Source organism: Pezoporus occidentalis, unplaced genomic scaffold, assembly GCF_034315485.1.
Source record: "Pezoporus occidentalis ecotype Australia unplaced genomic scaffold, CSIRO_AGI_Poc_V1 ctg67, whole genome shotgun sequence".
Classification (NCBI taxonomy): Eukaryota; Metazoa; Chordata; class Aves; order Psittaciformes; family Psittacidae; genus Pezoporus; species Pezoporus occidentalis.
The window spans coordinates 472,232-489,066 of record NW_026916019.1 but is presented as its reverse complement, the minus strand read 5'-3'; the positions used below and the strand labels follow the sequence as shown (position 1 = coordinate 489,066).

General features: G+C 35.0%; 1 protein-coding gene across 16 annotated transcripts in view; it reads left to right on the top strand.

The window, feature by feature from the left end:
* SYNE1 (spectrin repeat containing nuclear envelope protein 1) overlaps window positions 1–16,835 on the top strand; it is a 291,558-nt gene that overhangs the window by 96,233 nt on the left and 178,490 nt on the right. For all 16 annotated transcript variants that reach the window (XM_062640759.1, XM_062640758.1, XM_062640756.1 and 13 more), the window contains 11 exons: window positions 249–413; window positions 999–1,133; window positions 2,045–2,203; window positions 2,445–2,653; window positions 2,932–3,040; window positions 4,232–4,396; window positions 6,161–6,328; window positions 7,836–8,012; window positions 9,305–9,445; window positions 10,451–10,611; window positions 13,416–13,566. In XM_062640759.1, the coding sequence (XP_062496743.1) occupies window positions 249–413; window positions 999–1,133; window positions 2,045–2,203; window positions 2,445–2,653; window positions 2,932–3,040; window positions 4,232–4,396; window positions 6,161–6,328; window positions 7,836–8,012; window positions 9,305–9,445; window positions 10,451–10,611; window positions 13,416–13,566 (1,740 nt within the window). The remainder of the gene's footprint in view (window positions 1–248; window positions 414–998; window positions 1,134–2,044; window positions 2,204–2,444; window positions 2,654–2,931; window positions 3,041–4,231; window positions 4,397–6,160; window positions 6,329–7,835; window positions 8,013–9,304; window positions 9,446–10,450; window positions 10,612–13,415; window positions 13,567–16,835) is intronic.

Here is a 16,835-nt window from a genome sequence, read left to right as displayed (position 1 = left end):
TCTGAAGGTATCAGAGCCATCTGTATCAGCTAGCTACCCAGTTTCAGTTGAATGAAGGGTGACATTAGCACAAGCCTTAGTATAAGTTTTAAAAATGGAGAAAACAGGATCATGAAAATGAGAAGCACTTGTGGATGGCATATATTTGAAAGAGTGACACCAATGGCATGCATTTTTTGTCAGATCATGGTAAAAGCAAGTAAAAATCAGTATGAAAGTGCCAGCTCATTTTCTTTGCTTTAACACAGAATATGGTCAGGAAAGCTGGTGACTGGAGAAAAAACATAGAAGCAAATAGCCGTTTGATGAAGAAATTTGAGGAATCTAGAGCAGAACTGGAAAAAGTAATACAGATTGCCAATTGTTGCTTAAAAGAAAAAGGAAATCCTGAAGAACTTCTCAGGAAACATAGTGTGAGTAAATTCTCTGACCTTCCTCATGGAAATCTCTGAGTGCATGACATACAAATGAAAAGACAACTTGATCTTAAAATTGATGTGGGTTTCTTTCACATATAGAAGTTACACAGACCAGGTCAAACTAATGTTGAGATTGAAAAACGAAAGGGAGAAAAGGTCACCCCTCTTATTGGTGAATGTAAGAAACCAGAAGTTGAAGAGAGAAGAATCCCTAGAAATAAGGATCAGCTTTGCAAGTAGAGCTGTTGGGAGTGAGGACACAAAATTCTGCCAGTCTCATGCATCCACTGCTTTTCTTTTTTTATTTCCCAGATCAGTATCTCTGTCTGTATTGTAACCATTACTTATGCATGTATCTTTAAAATGTATTCTTGTTAAAATACCATCTCAGTGTACTGGCTGAGAATAAATTAATTTGCTGGACTTTAAATAGCTAGAAATAGTCCTTTCCTAGCTCAAACTTCAGTTCTTCAGGGCAGCAGAAGTAACAGAGTGTACTAGGGAACTTCATTTCGGCATGTTATCATATCGGTAAACAGCTTCATCTTCTCACCTTCTCACTTCTCCTCTCAACTTCAGGAATTCTTCAGCCAGTTGGATCAGAGGGTCCTAAATGCCTTTCTGAAAGCATGTGATGAACTTACTGACATCCTCCCAGAACAAGAGCAGCACAACCTGCAGGAAGCTGTGAGAAAACTCCATAGGCAGTGGAAGGTTAGTGACATTGAGTGGTATCTCTGGAAATTCTAATTATTAACTTTGGAATGTTTCTGCATGACCTATGTTTTGAAAAAAACAAGGTAAATAAAAAGTGTGCTGTATTATTTAGCTTCCTGTGCAATTGAGAGTAAAAAAAAAGTATAAAAGTATTTTACAACATTGGCCACAGTTGCTCCTAAAAAATATCCTCTTGAAAAAGCCCTGTCAAGTGGTCAAAAGTGAGAAATGTGAATTAATTATGAAACTTTAATTTCTTCCCCTTCTTGCAGCCATAATGGTGCCTGTGTTAAGAACATTTGTGGAGAATAGGTCCTAGATTTATTTATGCTGATGTTGGATGATTTCATTTACTTTACTTTACCAACCTTAATAGAAGAAATAAAACAAAAAAAGAAAGAAAATTAAATTTTTAAGAAATCAAAGTATCACTTTTAATTGTGTCTTCAGCCAAAGACTCTAACAACTGAACAAGCACTGTCCATATACTATGGGATTTTTTGCCTGCTATAGCATGTTGTAGGTCAAAGCTGGTGTGGTGGATAAGTGTTTTCTCACTAGCATGTCAAACAGGAACCTCTGGAAGCAGTTGTGGCTATAGTTTCACTATTATTGTTTGATTTATTATTTCATACAGGAAATATTTGGTATATCTTGCCAGGAATCAAAATGTCTCTATAATGTGCATACGTATTCTGGTGCCAAAACCTTGTATCTAAGAGATACTGGTGCCAGAGTTGATTATTTACTTAAATGAATACAGAGAGCCCCCACATCTGTCTCTGCACATATAAGTTTATTTTCTTTATTAAGAGGTTTTAGATAATTTATTTGTGGTAACTTCACACCGAAGTAATGGGAGTAGTGTTTTATCTCTGTGTTTGTTTATTGCCCATCTGGGTGCATAGGATCTTCAAACAGAAGCCCCATATCATTTGATCCACTTGAAGATTGAAGCGCAGAAAAGCAAGTTCCTTGTCACAGTGGAGGAGTGCAGAGCTGAACTAGCTCGACAGAACAAGGTGTTATCAAGAGAAGGCAATGAAAGGATGATTGAGGAACACATGGTACGAATTATATGCCACCACGTGGGCATTTACAGAAATACATTTCAATGTCAGTAATGGAGGGTCTAACCAACTCCTAATCCATCAAAAACTCTGTGCATTACTAAATCATATCAATACTTGGGGCCTTTAAAAAAAATTTTGATTTGGGCTTAGTACAATTTATAACAAACATCTAGATATGTTTGTGGTTTCTGCCAGTTAGTATTTTTATTGTGTTTTCTGCTTTGTCTCCGGTCAGTTGTTCTTTGGTGACAAGGGACCTTACCACCTTTGTGAGAAAAGGCTACAACGGATTGAAGAGCTGTGCCAAAAACTGCCAGTTACTGACCCAGTGAGGGCTACATTGGAAAGCGGCCAAAGAATCCTGAAGGAGCTCAAATCCCAGATAAACAACACATACATAAGGCTAACAGAGCACTCGGACACCTGGAAGAGCTATAGGAAAAGGTTTCAACTCAATTGCTAGCTGGGTCTTGTAGAGCCTTATGCATGGTCACTTCTCTAAATGTCATCATAGATCAGTACCACATAAAGAATGATGATACTTTATTGTCAGCTTCAAGTGGAAAACTGTAATTCCTGTAGTAGTTCCACAAATTATAGTGGGTTTTGAGTGTTTTCTGATTTTATTTTCTTTTCTTTTTTGCTTAAACTTAAAAGGTTACCATTTGGTGGTGGCATTTCTTGTATTTTCTTGTTTTGCATGATGTTATGTTTTATTTCAGATTTTCTGAATTGGCAAATTGGATTTCATCAACAGAAGGAGAGCTAAAGAAGATAAAGGAAAGTGTCAATGATACTGCCAAATACAAGCAATGTAAAGCATCCATGGGGGTGAGCCCCTGGTTTATATTCTAACAAAGCTACGGTCATTGCTACTGGGACTCTAGATAAAACTGTATTCTGAAATAGTGTGACTGTTTTACTATGGAGACCATAGCAGCTCTGCTGATTCATGGTATTCTTAAAAACATTCCCAGGAGAATGTTCCACATTGCAGCGAAGTGTGACATAAGTTCCTACTTTTTAATAATGGAAGGTCCCCTTACCTGTGTATTCAGAACATCCAAAATATAGAAGCAGATAAATTACTTGCTTCTCATCCTGCTGCATGCACAGTTAAAAGTGCAGTGCAAAGAAAAGCCAAAATTTCTGGACTGGGGGTTTTTGAAGGATCAAGTTGCTGTCTTACACTTATGGAAATTATCCGTAATAAAAATTCTCTTCTATGGTAGCAGAGGAGAAGCAAAGATACTCCATGTATTTTACCAGTCACTGTTGCATTGGTGACGGGTAACAGAAATGGTAGAACAGTTGAAGATTGAGTCATTTGATTAAATTAGTTTTAGGCAATAACATATTGTGTCATTTGGGACATAGCTTAACCCTTCTTTCTTTCTTTTCTTTCACATACTAAGAGCAGAAATACTACACATACTGTAGGAGATTGTGTGAAAGTTATGAGCAGGTTAACTGTGCAGAGAAACAATTCTGCTTCAAAAATTCTGATTTATTCATGCAGTTTCAGGGCTGGCAACTTCTCGTCATCACTGGCACAAAGATATAAACAAAATACTGAGTGAAAAAAGGTGGGGGAGAGCTATTTAAGTAGGGAAACATACGAACAAAGCCTACCACATGAAATTTTGTATTTGGGAATGTCGGCATTTATGATTTACATGGTAACTGAGAAATGTGGTCAAATATCTATACATGGTGTCTACCATCTATCTATCTATAGACAAAAATCTTAGTTTGTAGGGAAAAAAATACTCTACTACTACTACTTATTAAAGACTAGTCTTATAAGTAGTAGCAGAGTAAAGCCTGTAGGCCAAATGCATGTAGCCGTTGACTGGAACAGAATCAGATAGGGTATCCAAATAGAAAAATACTACATTTCTAGTGTTTAAAGATAAAAACAAAGATAGTATGTTTACACTACTCATCTTTGAACTGATACTATGAATGCCAGTCTATTATATTTTGTTTAATTGAAAAAAATGCCTTTTGATTCTCTCACAGGAAATTAAGAATCATATTAAGAAGCAAGGAGAAAATCGCAGCTGGCTGAAATCTAGACTTGCTGTTTTGACCACAGCATGTCCTGATTTGGAGGCCAAAGAGACAGAGGCTGAGCTTTGTAAACTTTCCAGTGACTTCAAGGGACTTATAGATTTGCTGGCTGAGGTACAGTATGAGGGACACAAAACCTCTTCATTTATAGTGTCACATGAAATTACATCAATTGTGGCTTCACAGGCATAAGTTCCCTGCTGTGTTTTTTTAATTAAAATGCAAGGATTCAGCAATGAAAAGCTTGTTTGTACTCCCTGGGTAGCAAAGCCTTGAGAGTAACAAGCAAAAAATACTGACATTACTAATAATGGAGATTTTGCCTTTGCAGGATTGGAAAGCATCATAGTAAATATTTCCGGAATCAAAATGTCAATATTTTTAGAAGCGAAAGGTAGTTTTCTAAAACAGGCTCATGCTGAACATTGGTAAAACTATCATGTACATTATCTACTGGATATATAATTTGACTTTAATCTTCATTTATATATCTTTTATGTTGAATTAATAAAGGAACTACCATGAGGTAGTTTCAAATCATTAAGGATGTCTGTCATGTACTGAATTTGCTGGAAGAGGCTGCAGTTCTCTGAGGTCTCAGTTCTCTGAGGTCTGAATGATAATGAGGATAAAGGAGATCAGGATAGACAAAGACTTAAGACTTCAAATTCCATTGTTAATGTCTGTTCTTGTGAAGGTTTGTAGGTGCTCCAAATGATTTATTTTCCATGTATTTTTTGAAACTTCTTTAAACATCCATGGTTTGCAAATTGTGTTTGGAAAGTCAGGGCAGTCAATGTTCTGATTTCCAGGTGACTGCAAGAAATTTAAGATACTATCTTTTCTTTTTAATTTTTTTTATTTTGTTTTGCTATGTTAAAATAGTTTTGGTTTTTATTACCTCTAAAAGTCGGAAATAAGGGGAACACAAGTTCGTGAAGGTAAAAAAAGATGGTAAGAGCTAGAATCTAAACTTGTTTTGAATCTAAATGGCACTTTAAACATAGTTAATAGACTGCTGAATCTTAGAAGTCTGAATACTCTTTGCAGCTAAATTTACAGCTTAATCAGATGGATGAACCGTTTAGACAAGGATTGATGCTGGGTATTTCCAGAGTTCAGCAATGTTTTTTGGAGAGTAAAGACTAAATATTTATAAAACAGGAAAGAGAATGGCTTGGATCTGAATGACCTTCTAAAGTGAATATAGACAAGAAAGAAAGGAAAGAAGGAAGAAAGGAGTTTCTCAGTTCTAGAATACTTTCAGATTAAAACCTTAAACACAGGATCTGTCTAAAAAACAGAACCTGTACTGAGAATCAGCTGCAAGTAGTTAGCAGAATCTTACAAGTGGGGAAGGACTTTCTGATATGTTGAATAAATATATCTTTTTCATCAGAAATTTCTGCAAACTGGATATTTTACCACATGCATATTGTGGTCCATAAAATCAGGGTAACAGGGCATTTTAATATATTTGTGATTCACCAGTGTTTTGCTCTAAAGGGTCCAAAAGGCAACAAGATTTTTTGTGAGTTGGGTAGCACAGGTGTTTCAGAATCTGGGTCAGCTTGTAAGGATGAGGACAGCATGTATTTTCTAAGTGATCACTAATATGTGGCTGTCACAGACATCCATTTACCATATGGCAGTGTAATAGGGAGTACATCCAAACAAAACAAAGATCTCCTTGGTCACATCTTAAATCTACGGTCACTCTTTCACTGAAAAGCTAAAGGTGTCAAGAATGCTGGAGACAAAATTGGTTTGAGTTTAGACAATTTACTATATTTTTTTGAAAAATGTTCTAAATATAAATGTGCTCTTAAAATACAGAGCCTTTCAACATTAAATGCTTAAACTTATTTGTAATTGTAGGTTGAAAAGACTGTAGGCACTGTTGGAGACTGTGTCCAGTACAAAGAAGAAGTTAAAAGTGCGATTGAGGAATTAATCAGCAATTCGAAAGAAGCCCAAGCAGAGGCTGAAAAGATCCTGGATACAGAAAGTTTATTACAAGCTCAGCAACTACTACTTCATCATCAGGTAAGGCAATTATTCATGTCCATATCCATTTTTTTTTTTTAAGATAGAATTTATGTAATTACAAAATTTTATTATGTCCGTTAAGGTAACACTTTTTATTTGAACTTGAAATAGTTATAAAGGAAACAGTCTCATATGGCCTAGCATTGATTTCTTATGACAAAAAAATTCTTAGTATTTTTAAAATGTTAATGCTCAAAGATGAGCTTGTTTTTCAATTTTTATTGAATATTCTTTTATTTGACAGTGTTTTTTTGGACACAGAACATCTGAAAACCATGCTTCATTTAGTTGAAGTTTGTATGTCAGATTTGCTCATGATAAATTGGTCCCAATCCTGGTTTTGGAAACTTCTTTACTTCAGCAGCTTTGATGTCACCCCAAATCTAAATGCAGGAAGGAAGATGTACCTCTAGTCTTACCTCCTCCTATAGGTCGCTTCTGCAGTAAACGGTGGGCCTCCAGTCTGTAGGAACAGAAAAGGAGTCTTTTTATGCACTGATAATAGATGAAATCATCTACAGGCTACAGTAATAATAAATCATATGGGCTGTGTACAGCAAGAATCATGGGGGTAAACATGGGAAATAAATTAACTCTGTGGCCAGCTTGAAGCTAGGAAGAATACTATCAATGTTTGTGCATTATATAAGTGTTTTATATTAACACCTGTTTCTGTAAGGTCAGACATGTTTAACTCTCTGACCAAGCAATACTATGTCTTGCCCCTGTATTATCTAAACTCTTTGATGTTTGCAAAGGCTACTGTATGTGTTAAGGCTTGTATTTGTTCTTTCAATACTCTACATTCCTTACCCAACCATACGAGAGATAGTAGGAATGGTTAACTTCTCATTGAGTTCTCAGACTCTTCTTCTTTTTTTGATATGGAATCTGTTAAGGTAAAAACAGACTTAGACATGGACCTGAAGATACCAGAGTAGGATTGTGTAGGGAGCTGTGAGCTTATCTAGCAAGGCTGGCAATGAGTCAGGCACGTTAGGAAAAGAGATGTGATGTTGCTTTAGGAGTTTCTGTTAGTGCTACAAAGCAAAATACATTAAGGGAGAGTTATGTAATTTGGCCATACCCCTAATGCTCTCTAATAAAGGCTGATATATTGCTTTGTCAATCTGAGGCTACAGCCTGTGCCTCGAAGAGTGTAGAGTAGACCTGCAGGCTTCCAGGCAATCATAAGGAATACACCCACCTGGGGTTACTGGTGCAGTTACTTGAGTGTTGTGGCTTCTGCTTTCTGAAAGACTGCTTTGGATAAATGGCCATACTGTCACATAAATGGTCACAAAAAGGTATATATACATGTTGGAACCCAAGGCATGTACTTGATATATAAGTATATAAGACTGTCAAGAATACTTGCCACAGTTCATCACTTTGTCTGTTGCTCTCATTACACAAACCTGCAGAAGCAGAAAATGGTTTCATTATGCCAGTTTCCCAAAGAAACTAAAAAGTCTAATAGTTCCTGTTGGATCAACCCTTTTAGCAAAGGACAAGGAGACTCCGTGCAAAGAGGCAAGATGTGCAACAACAGATTTCCCAAGTTAAACAGTTGCAGATTGATGGTGGTCTGCCCAGCACAATGCAAGAGGATTTACAAAAGTTAGAAGGAACATTGGAGAACATGCAACAAACTATGGAGAAACGTGAAGAGCAACTGCAGGTGGGTCCTTTACAAATGGAAACAATAAACCATGCTTTATTTTTTTTTTTTTAATATAACATAGTAGAAAAAGACCAAACAAAACAAACCAAAAACCAACACATCTTTTAATGTAAAAAGTCTGAGCCCACTTTCTTACCTCTGGTTCTCACCTTGGTTCTTGATTTTTCATGATCAGTACCTCCATGAAAAATTCTTGAAGTTGCTCAATTAATAAAGAAACAGTATTTTGTTTTTAAGTGTTTAAAAGTCCCAAATGTTCAGTCATAATAGATATTTTAAGTAATATATGTGTAACTTAATTTTAAGATGGGCTGTCTCCCCGATTACTAAAGGTGACATTGTCTTTTAATTGAGAGCCCTTAGGCTATTGGATTAATAATACTTGATGTTCTGCAAGTATAATCCTCACAAGTACTGTGTGTGATACATGCTGTCATCCTAAATTTAAAGAAGAAAAAAAGTCACAGAGAAATCAAATGGATTGCTCCAGGTTGTGTAACTAATCACTGACTGAACTGGGATGAGAATTTATAGCTCCTTGCACCCATATCTGAGTTGTCCTTTACATTTCTCTAAGCAGAATGGCAATCCAGCTGCCCACTATTCCAAGCAAATGTTTAAAGTCATCAAAACTATTTCCCATGATAAATACAAAATGAGAAACAATCAGTACAGCTCAAGTAACTTCTTAATATAAGGATTTGTCATTTTTTTTTTTCCCAAAGGAATTCCAAATGAAGTCTTAACTTAGGCTTTGTTTTACTTGAGAATCAAGAAAATACTTGTTTATTCTTGTGACTGATAATTAAATGCTTCATGTTAATCAAAATTCTACATTATGAGAAAAGAACAAATAGATTCCTATGTCTATTTCCTCTGAGTTGAGATTTTCTTCTACCATTTCACTGTAAGTTATTGCGTTAGAGAACTTGAAGATGCTTTTGGATATTGTTGACTACCTGTCACCATAAGCACAAGTACTGGCGTTTATTAGTTCAGAAATTCTTTTAGGACATTCAAATATAAGACTTGAATATTTCTGGCACCTTTTTTTGCACAGTGCAGCATGAATCAGCCAAAATTCAAGGGAAAAGTTTCCTTTTATTGGGTTCAGAACAGTTTCATCTGTTGAGTAGATGGCATTTCAGGTGAAATTGTTTTATTTTATGCCAGTTTTTTATATTTTTTCCTTCTTCAGTAACATACAGTTCTTTTTTTTTTTTTCTCCTCTTTGATCTTTTTGTCTTTTTATTCCTGTTTTGGTTTTGTTTGTTTATTTGTTTTTGTAGGTCACCATAAATAAATGGGAGCAGTTTGAAAGAGACAAAGAAACAGTAGTAAAATATCTCAATCAAGCAAGCTCTGCACTTGAACGTATCTTAAACTTTAGCAGTTTAGAGAGCCTCTCCTCAGAACTGGATCAGACAAAGGTATTCACTGTGTGAAATACAGGAAGTGAGATATCTTTCTGCCTTGCTTGTTAACATGTAGTGAACATATTGCCTTCAGTCTTTGCATGGATTCCCATTAATACTGGTGCAAATTGCGTATACAGAGGAGAGACTGCATAAACTGTTTATAGGTAAAAAGTTATTTTATGAAAATATGAAGAATTATTCAAGATCTGCATCTGAAGCACACATATGGAAGTTAAAATGACTTTGAGGACTTCCCATTTTATGCTCAGTAATCATCTGTATTAGTAAATTAAACAGTGTCAAGCACTAGCATATCAATATCTGTTGAGTGTTCTTTGGCAAGGTTGCGTGGACTTTCTATCACGTTTTTTGACCTGGGAGAAAAAGGAGAGGTTTCTGCAATATGGACATGACCCATAACTTGTCGTTTGTCCTTAGTAACACAGAATTATTCAGCCTATTTTATTTACTAATGTAGAAGTAATTGTAGTGATTTGCTTTCCTAAGTGCCATGCTTTTCACACTAATTTACCATTTGATTAATCTGATAGTAAATGCTACATATCTTGGTTATGCTTATCCATTGTTCTGGGGTATAGATTTAATGTTTGTGGCAGAAAATAGTTGCTAAACAAAGTGAGAGTTCAAGCTACGAGATACTGCAAAATCCTCTCTGTAAAGGGTAAGATCTAAAGAGTAAATAAATATGCATATAATCCACAATTCACCAATAAATTTACTGAAAAGCTACAGAATAAATGGATTGGTTGAGCTTAAAACTTTTGGACATGCAGTTTCCCTGGCTAAATTTTCTTCAAGCTAGTTTGCTTGATTAAACATTTCTTAACTGCAACATGAAAGTAACTTTTTTCAGATACTGTTTTTATGTGTCTACACATTTAAAACATGTATGTAGGAAACATACACTTTTTCCAAGCACAAACATTTGGGAAAAATACTTTGTGTAAATACATGAAACTGCTCATAGTTGCATTAATGTATCTTGCACCCTTACAGGAACTTTCTAAACAGACTGAAGCAATGGCAATGCAGGCTGAGAATCTGGTGAAGAATTCTTCTGAGATACAGCTTGGTTCAAAGAGCAAGCAGTTCCTTCAGCAGCAGGCAAAATCAATCCAAGAACAAGTGAAAAAAGTGGAAGCTACTCTTGAAGAAGAGTATGTTCTTAACAAGTCCTAATATTTATTATCCACTATAGGATTGTATCAGATTTCTAAAATACCTTATCAGCATTTTGTGTTGTCTCAGCTCTGTCATTTACAGCTTGCAGTGGCATAGCAACCAGGTTATAGTACCAAATATGTCATAAGAGTACGTACAAATAAAGAAAATAATTTTTCTATAATACATAAGTTATAAAACCAGCTAGTTACATTTAGCCTGTCACTTATCTTTAAGGCCCAGTCTTGAGAAGAAGAGTTAATTAAACTCATTCTTGAGGTACTAGACCCTTTAGGAAGAGTGCAAGTATGAGAACAGCACATTTACAATATTTGCCTCAGTTTCAGTATTCCACTTTGTTTATAGGAATGTCAAGAAGTGCCTTCATCTTAGCTAAATGCCCCGATTTTATTTCATGGGCAATATCAAAAGCTGCTTCTGCTGCTGCAAAGAACAAAGGCATCATGTGCCAAATTTTGCTTAAAAATTGAAAGTTCAGACTCCGAGAAAATGTGGTTAAATCCTGTAACTATTTTGGAGCTTTTTGTATCTGTAAGAATTTCATCCCTTTTCTCAAGTGAGTAACTGTTATTGAACTCAAGTTACTCAACTTCAGTCGCTGCTATTTTTGTTTTATCTATATACACACAGATTCGTATGTGTGGATGAAATTAGTATTTTTGCATATATTAAATCCAGTACACAAATCATGGATACTTGTGCCAATTCTGTAGCTGTCTTACTGGAATTACTATGTAGAATAATCTGACGTATAAGTTTAAGCAGGTATTACCACCTCTATCTGAATATGAGAAAACAGCAATGCCCCCATGACTAGTTTCCCTGTACTGACCATCATTTTATAATCTGACTAATTTGGTGCCATTTTGTTCCCAATGTAAAAGAACTGTTGTAAACCAGAACAACTAGCCTATGCAGCAGATGTAACTTTCTGATTATTGGTGGTCTAAATTTTACATAGCGCTTTCTCCAACATGTTCCCATTTTTTGTCCATTAATTTCTCCATGATTTCTACCATATCTTAATGAATACTTTATACAAACTTTCTCCAGCATTAGAGAGAAACTAATTGACTTTTCAGTTCAAGAAATTCACCTGTCCAACAATGAATATTCACTTTTTAAATAATGTAATCTATTTTTAAATGAAAGCCATCATTGATACTGCCTTTTAATATAGATATGAAATAGGTTTTAGTTGAATGTATCGATTATAGAGAATGCCTTTGGTACTGTGACAGATAATAAAAAATAAATCCTTTCTGCAAAACACACAAATATCTACAATTCTCTATAGTGAATCTACAGAACATATGATAAGCATGTAAGTTTACGTTGTAACTCACATAATCAATAAAAATCTTGGCTGAGTAATTTAAAGTGCAGGTATTCCAAATACATGTGGTACATACAATGCCAATGAACAGGAAAAGGGAAATTAAAATATGAGCAGCTCTCCATAGTTATCTATAGATCAAACTTAGTCCATCTGTTTCCCAAGTAGATCATGCATGGCTGTGCAGTGTGTTTGGGACTATATTCTTTACAGTCTATAGCTTCCTTACAACGATAAGGAAGGCAGATTCAAAAGCAAAGGATTTTCAGTCATTGTGCCACTGATTTAGTCCCTCAATTCTGATTTCCAGCTGTATTTTCTTGGACTGGACTTGAGAGAAATATTTTTGCACATTATTTTCCTACAAATAACTTGAATACACTCTTGTCAGTAAATGGCTGCTGACATTGCTTTTTTTTTTAATTAATTAAAAAAAAAAAAAGAAAAAAGGTGAAATTTTACATTTTTAGACTACATATTTTCTTAAAGCTTCCTCTAGCTTTAATGATGTGGAAAAAAGAAATTAAACCAAAAACTTTTTGACATGGAATGGTTTTTAAGGCTATATTTAAAGGAAAATGTATTTTGGAATTTCATAATATTCAGACTTCTCTGATGAAATTTTAATATTTTCAGTGAAATAGAAAATGCATGTTTTGCAAGCTGTGTATAGGGCCTGCATTCGCACTGGTTTCTTTACAATGATTTGAAAGGGGTAGAAACTTGTATACTGGAAGTCAGTGCTGCCAGGCCTTACAAAAATGTTATACTTACTTGTGACCAAAAAGAAGGGTGCATTGTTTGCTGTGCAAGATAGATGAGAATACATCACAATTTGTCTCTGTTTAACATACCTATAATGTATGTTTCAAAGAATATAACTATTAACTTTGAGGTAGCTGGGTGTCTGTTGTTGATTCTTTGGCTTGATATTTAATATTGCCTCAGGAAACACCAGCTTCCTATAAAATGGGAAGATTACTGTTATAATAAAGCAGTCAAGACTCTATCCACACCCACAATGTACTGGTTTTATTCATTCTGTTCTAGTGACTAAATTGCTAACATCTATGCATTCAATTATCTCAATTTTTGGACATCTCATATAATCAAAATTCCATATTATTTCATAGAAATCGTATTTATGTAACTTTTCATTTTCTTCCTGCTATAATGAGATTCTTGATGTACAGCTGATGAGTGAAGCCGTACTGTTTCACCTCTTCCTGTCCTCTCTGTGGCTAATGCAACTGTTTGAGTGCACAGTCTAAGAGAGAAGCATCAAGTTTGAATTTAGGCACACCACTCAGTCCTCTAAAAACTGGAGTTATTAAAATGACCCTCCTGTAGATTTAGTAAGTTACATTTTTATTCTAGCAAGAATATGGGCAGCTTCATTATATTAAACTGTTTATTCTCTCTAATTAATTTGGTTAATTTTAGTATTAAAAGCATGGAAATGGTGAAAAACAAGTGGGATCATTTTGGCAGTAATTTTGAAGCTCTGTCCATCTGGATAGCTGAACAAGAAAAAGAACTGGAAACTTTGGAAACATCATCATCTCCTTTGGACATACAGATCAGCCAAATCAAGGTGATTAGTTCTTGTTACGTTTAGCATTAAAAGCCCATTTGTCTGTCATTTTGCTAGAAGCCAAAGGGGAGAACAGACATTTTACATGTCTCAGAACTACCATGATAATGATGGCATGCTTTGTCCACAAATATACCTAGCAGTAAAGTTTTACATAAACCGAAGGAAAAATTCTTACAGGCTGCCTTGTCTTTTAGTGTTTCATTTACATATATGTAGCCTTTTTGTGTATGGTTAAAATATTTAATTTATACTGTTCTTATTTTTTGAGTAATCTCAACTGGTGTACAAAATAGCTACATAAATACAAGGTGTATAATGCTTCGTTATTTTAAATCATGCATCAGCTAGTGGATATAGAACTTGGTTTTAATCTTGCAAGCTAAAGATATAACTTGATTTATGTACCTTTTATGCTGAAACAATAAACTATTGCTCTTGATAGCTTGCAAAACTACATACCATTTATTTCTATTATATTTACTTTGTCTTAAATTCTGTGTACATTCCTGTAGATACATACTTAGTTTTTTTATTGCTAACTAAAGGTGCATATTGTCTTCAAGCATTGCATTTCAAGGGCTGACTTGGTATCCTACTGCAAATAAAAATGTACCTTCTCTGAACCTGCATGTTTTTAAGGGGACAGAGTTTTTCATTATGCAGTGACCACCATCATTTTCTTTACTCTGTGACCTACTTGCTCTTCAGAAAGTGCACAGGTGTGCAGCTGCTTGCAGTCATGGACCAGATTGACACTAAGTATTTCCAAAGTATCCCATAAGGCACTTGTTTCATGTGACAGAAAACAGTTTGGCAGCAGGTTTTCCTGTTCTTAATCTCATCACATCTTTATTCTTAATCTCATCACATCTGTACATACACCAAATAAATAAAATCTCTCAATTTCATCAGTGAAGAATAAAATAATATTTGAGTTCTTACTTTGTTGCCATAGCAACTCAAAACCAATTTTCTTGTGAAATAACATATACACACTTACCCACTGGCATACATTGTCATTTTATTTTGCTTTTCATTACTTAGGGAATAGGATTCCAGTGTTTAAGATAGAAAATAAGTACATCAAATTATATTACTATGCATACAGTGTAACAGTTCTTGTCTGTGTAAATGGAGCCTACTTAAGCCCAACTAGCCCATTCAGGCCAATTTCTCAGAAAAGCTGTTCTTTGCTGTATATGCAGATAAGCAGAAATTTTTACACTGCATTGCAAGTTTCTGAAAATTCCACCGTAACTTTTCCTCATTTAAACATCGTGACAGAAGGAAAATGGTCAGCAGGTAATATTTATAAACGTCTGAGTGAACAGACATGAAGTAGAGAAAATCCTCCAGTAAGGCCTAGGGTACATCGTTGTAACTTAAGTGAACCAATGGGCTTTATGAACTGTGATACATGAAATGAGTCATCTAACCCCCGTGTATAGGCATAACTTGAGGTCTTCTTCAGCAGCACTGCTTTGTTCCTGATTTTGAAGAATTAGTTATGTTTTGTTGTAAGTTTCCTGATCAGTTACTCTGTCACCACACTAACCAGCATACTTAGTTCATAATTTCTAGTGCAACACCATAGTAAGGAATATTGCAGCATGAGACATATGCATAAAAAATCCCTGATACCTTGGCTGAACAGATAAAAAACCTGGGGTCCGCCAAACAGTTATCATACTGGTGGTAATAGTCTACTCTTGGTGACATTGATTGCAAAACTCCAATGACTTCAGCAGAGCCAGATTTTCACCTACACATTTCTGCAAAGTTCCAGATGGAACAAAATAACAGTATTCGCAAGCAGTTACCATTGGTGGCAGACTTGGTGAGAGTTTGAAGGCCTCAATTATCCACCTTCTTTTATGTAACCAAGTGAATTTAACAGAATAGCGTGGGAGTAAAAAAGCGCTGCCTCATTTGTATCTGCTGCATTGTTAGATAATTTCAGCTTCAGGGCTGCAAATACAGTATTTTTCCTCAGCACCATATTCTCATGCAAAAAAAAAAGGATATTTTTTAATCTGAATTAATTCAGAATATATTGCATAAAGAGACACTGTAAATGCTTCCAGCTCCACATTTTTTCTGTACTGTCATCCTGCTAATTCTAGACTGAATTTTGCAGTAAGCCACTCCTGAGCTTTATAGCAGCAAGAAAAATACCATATTTTTAGCACAATTATAGCAGAAGGCGGGCACTTTCTGTACTTTCGAGAGTGCATTTTCAGGAAGGTTTTAATTGATTACATACATATCTTAACATTTTTAAGTTGGAATGCTATTGCCTATTTCAATCTCAAAGAGTAGTCTTTGCTCTTTCAGTTCCCTCCCAATGAGTGTTATTCAAGGCTTCTGAGAAGAACTCCATGGACATGCTGAATCAGGAGAAATTAAAAGAATTCTGTTGTGGAAAAAAATCTTCAGTTCACTGATGTTTACTTAATAGCCACTGAATATGAAACAGTACAAGTTTCTGTCTTGGGTGTTGTAGCTTTCAGGTTTGCCTCCATTTTGCAATAAAAACAAGTGCAAAATAATAGGAAACAGTTGCTGGCATACAGCTGACAAAATGTAAAGCCAGAGCTAGTTTGCCTTTATGCATTTACTAACTGATGTAGGAGGCAGCTGAAAAGTACCAAAAGTAGCATCACACTTGTTTCATGATTTCCTATTTATACAGTAATGTGGTTCTTTATTTAATCCTTTGCCTGGGCCACATTCAACCTACCTCATAATGTAATTTATTTTATTCTTCATTAAGCCATAGAATTTTAAATTAGAAAATTAAAAGAATCTTTACTGGTTTTTAAATCGTATAATGTTTTATTTTGTAAGGGCTTAAAAACTCATTAAACACAAGTAATCACCTGTTAGGGTTCAGCTCCTTAACGGTATTGTTTACAGTTACACACTTACTTTTTCTCATCTTGTATTTATTTTGAATCTTTAAGAGAATTGTGTATTAATTTGCTGTGAAAATATGAACCATCTTGTCTGCTTATGAAAATATTCACCTCAGCCAATTCTAGTTGCTCTTTATAGATACTGGTTTTAGGGCGAGCTGTTTTCTAAACCTTTTCCAGTGCAAATTTCAAGAAAAAAAAAACAAATTTACAGGTCATATTAGTTACTGTTGTAACTACTTATTTCAAGTAGTCAATGAACTCTCCTCTTACTTACTTTTTTAATGAAGAGTATTAGTAACTCAGGTAAAAGAATGAAGCAGAAAATAATATTCTGATAATTAAAATCCT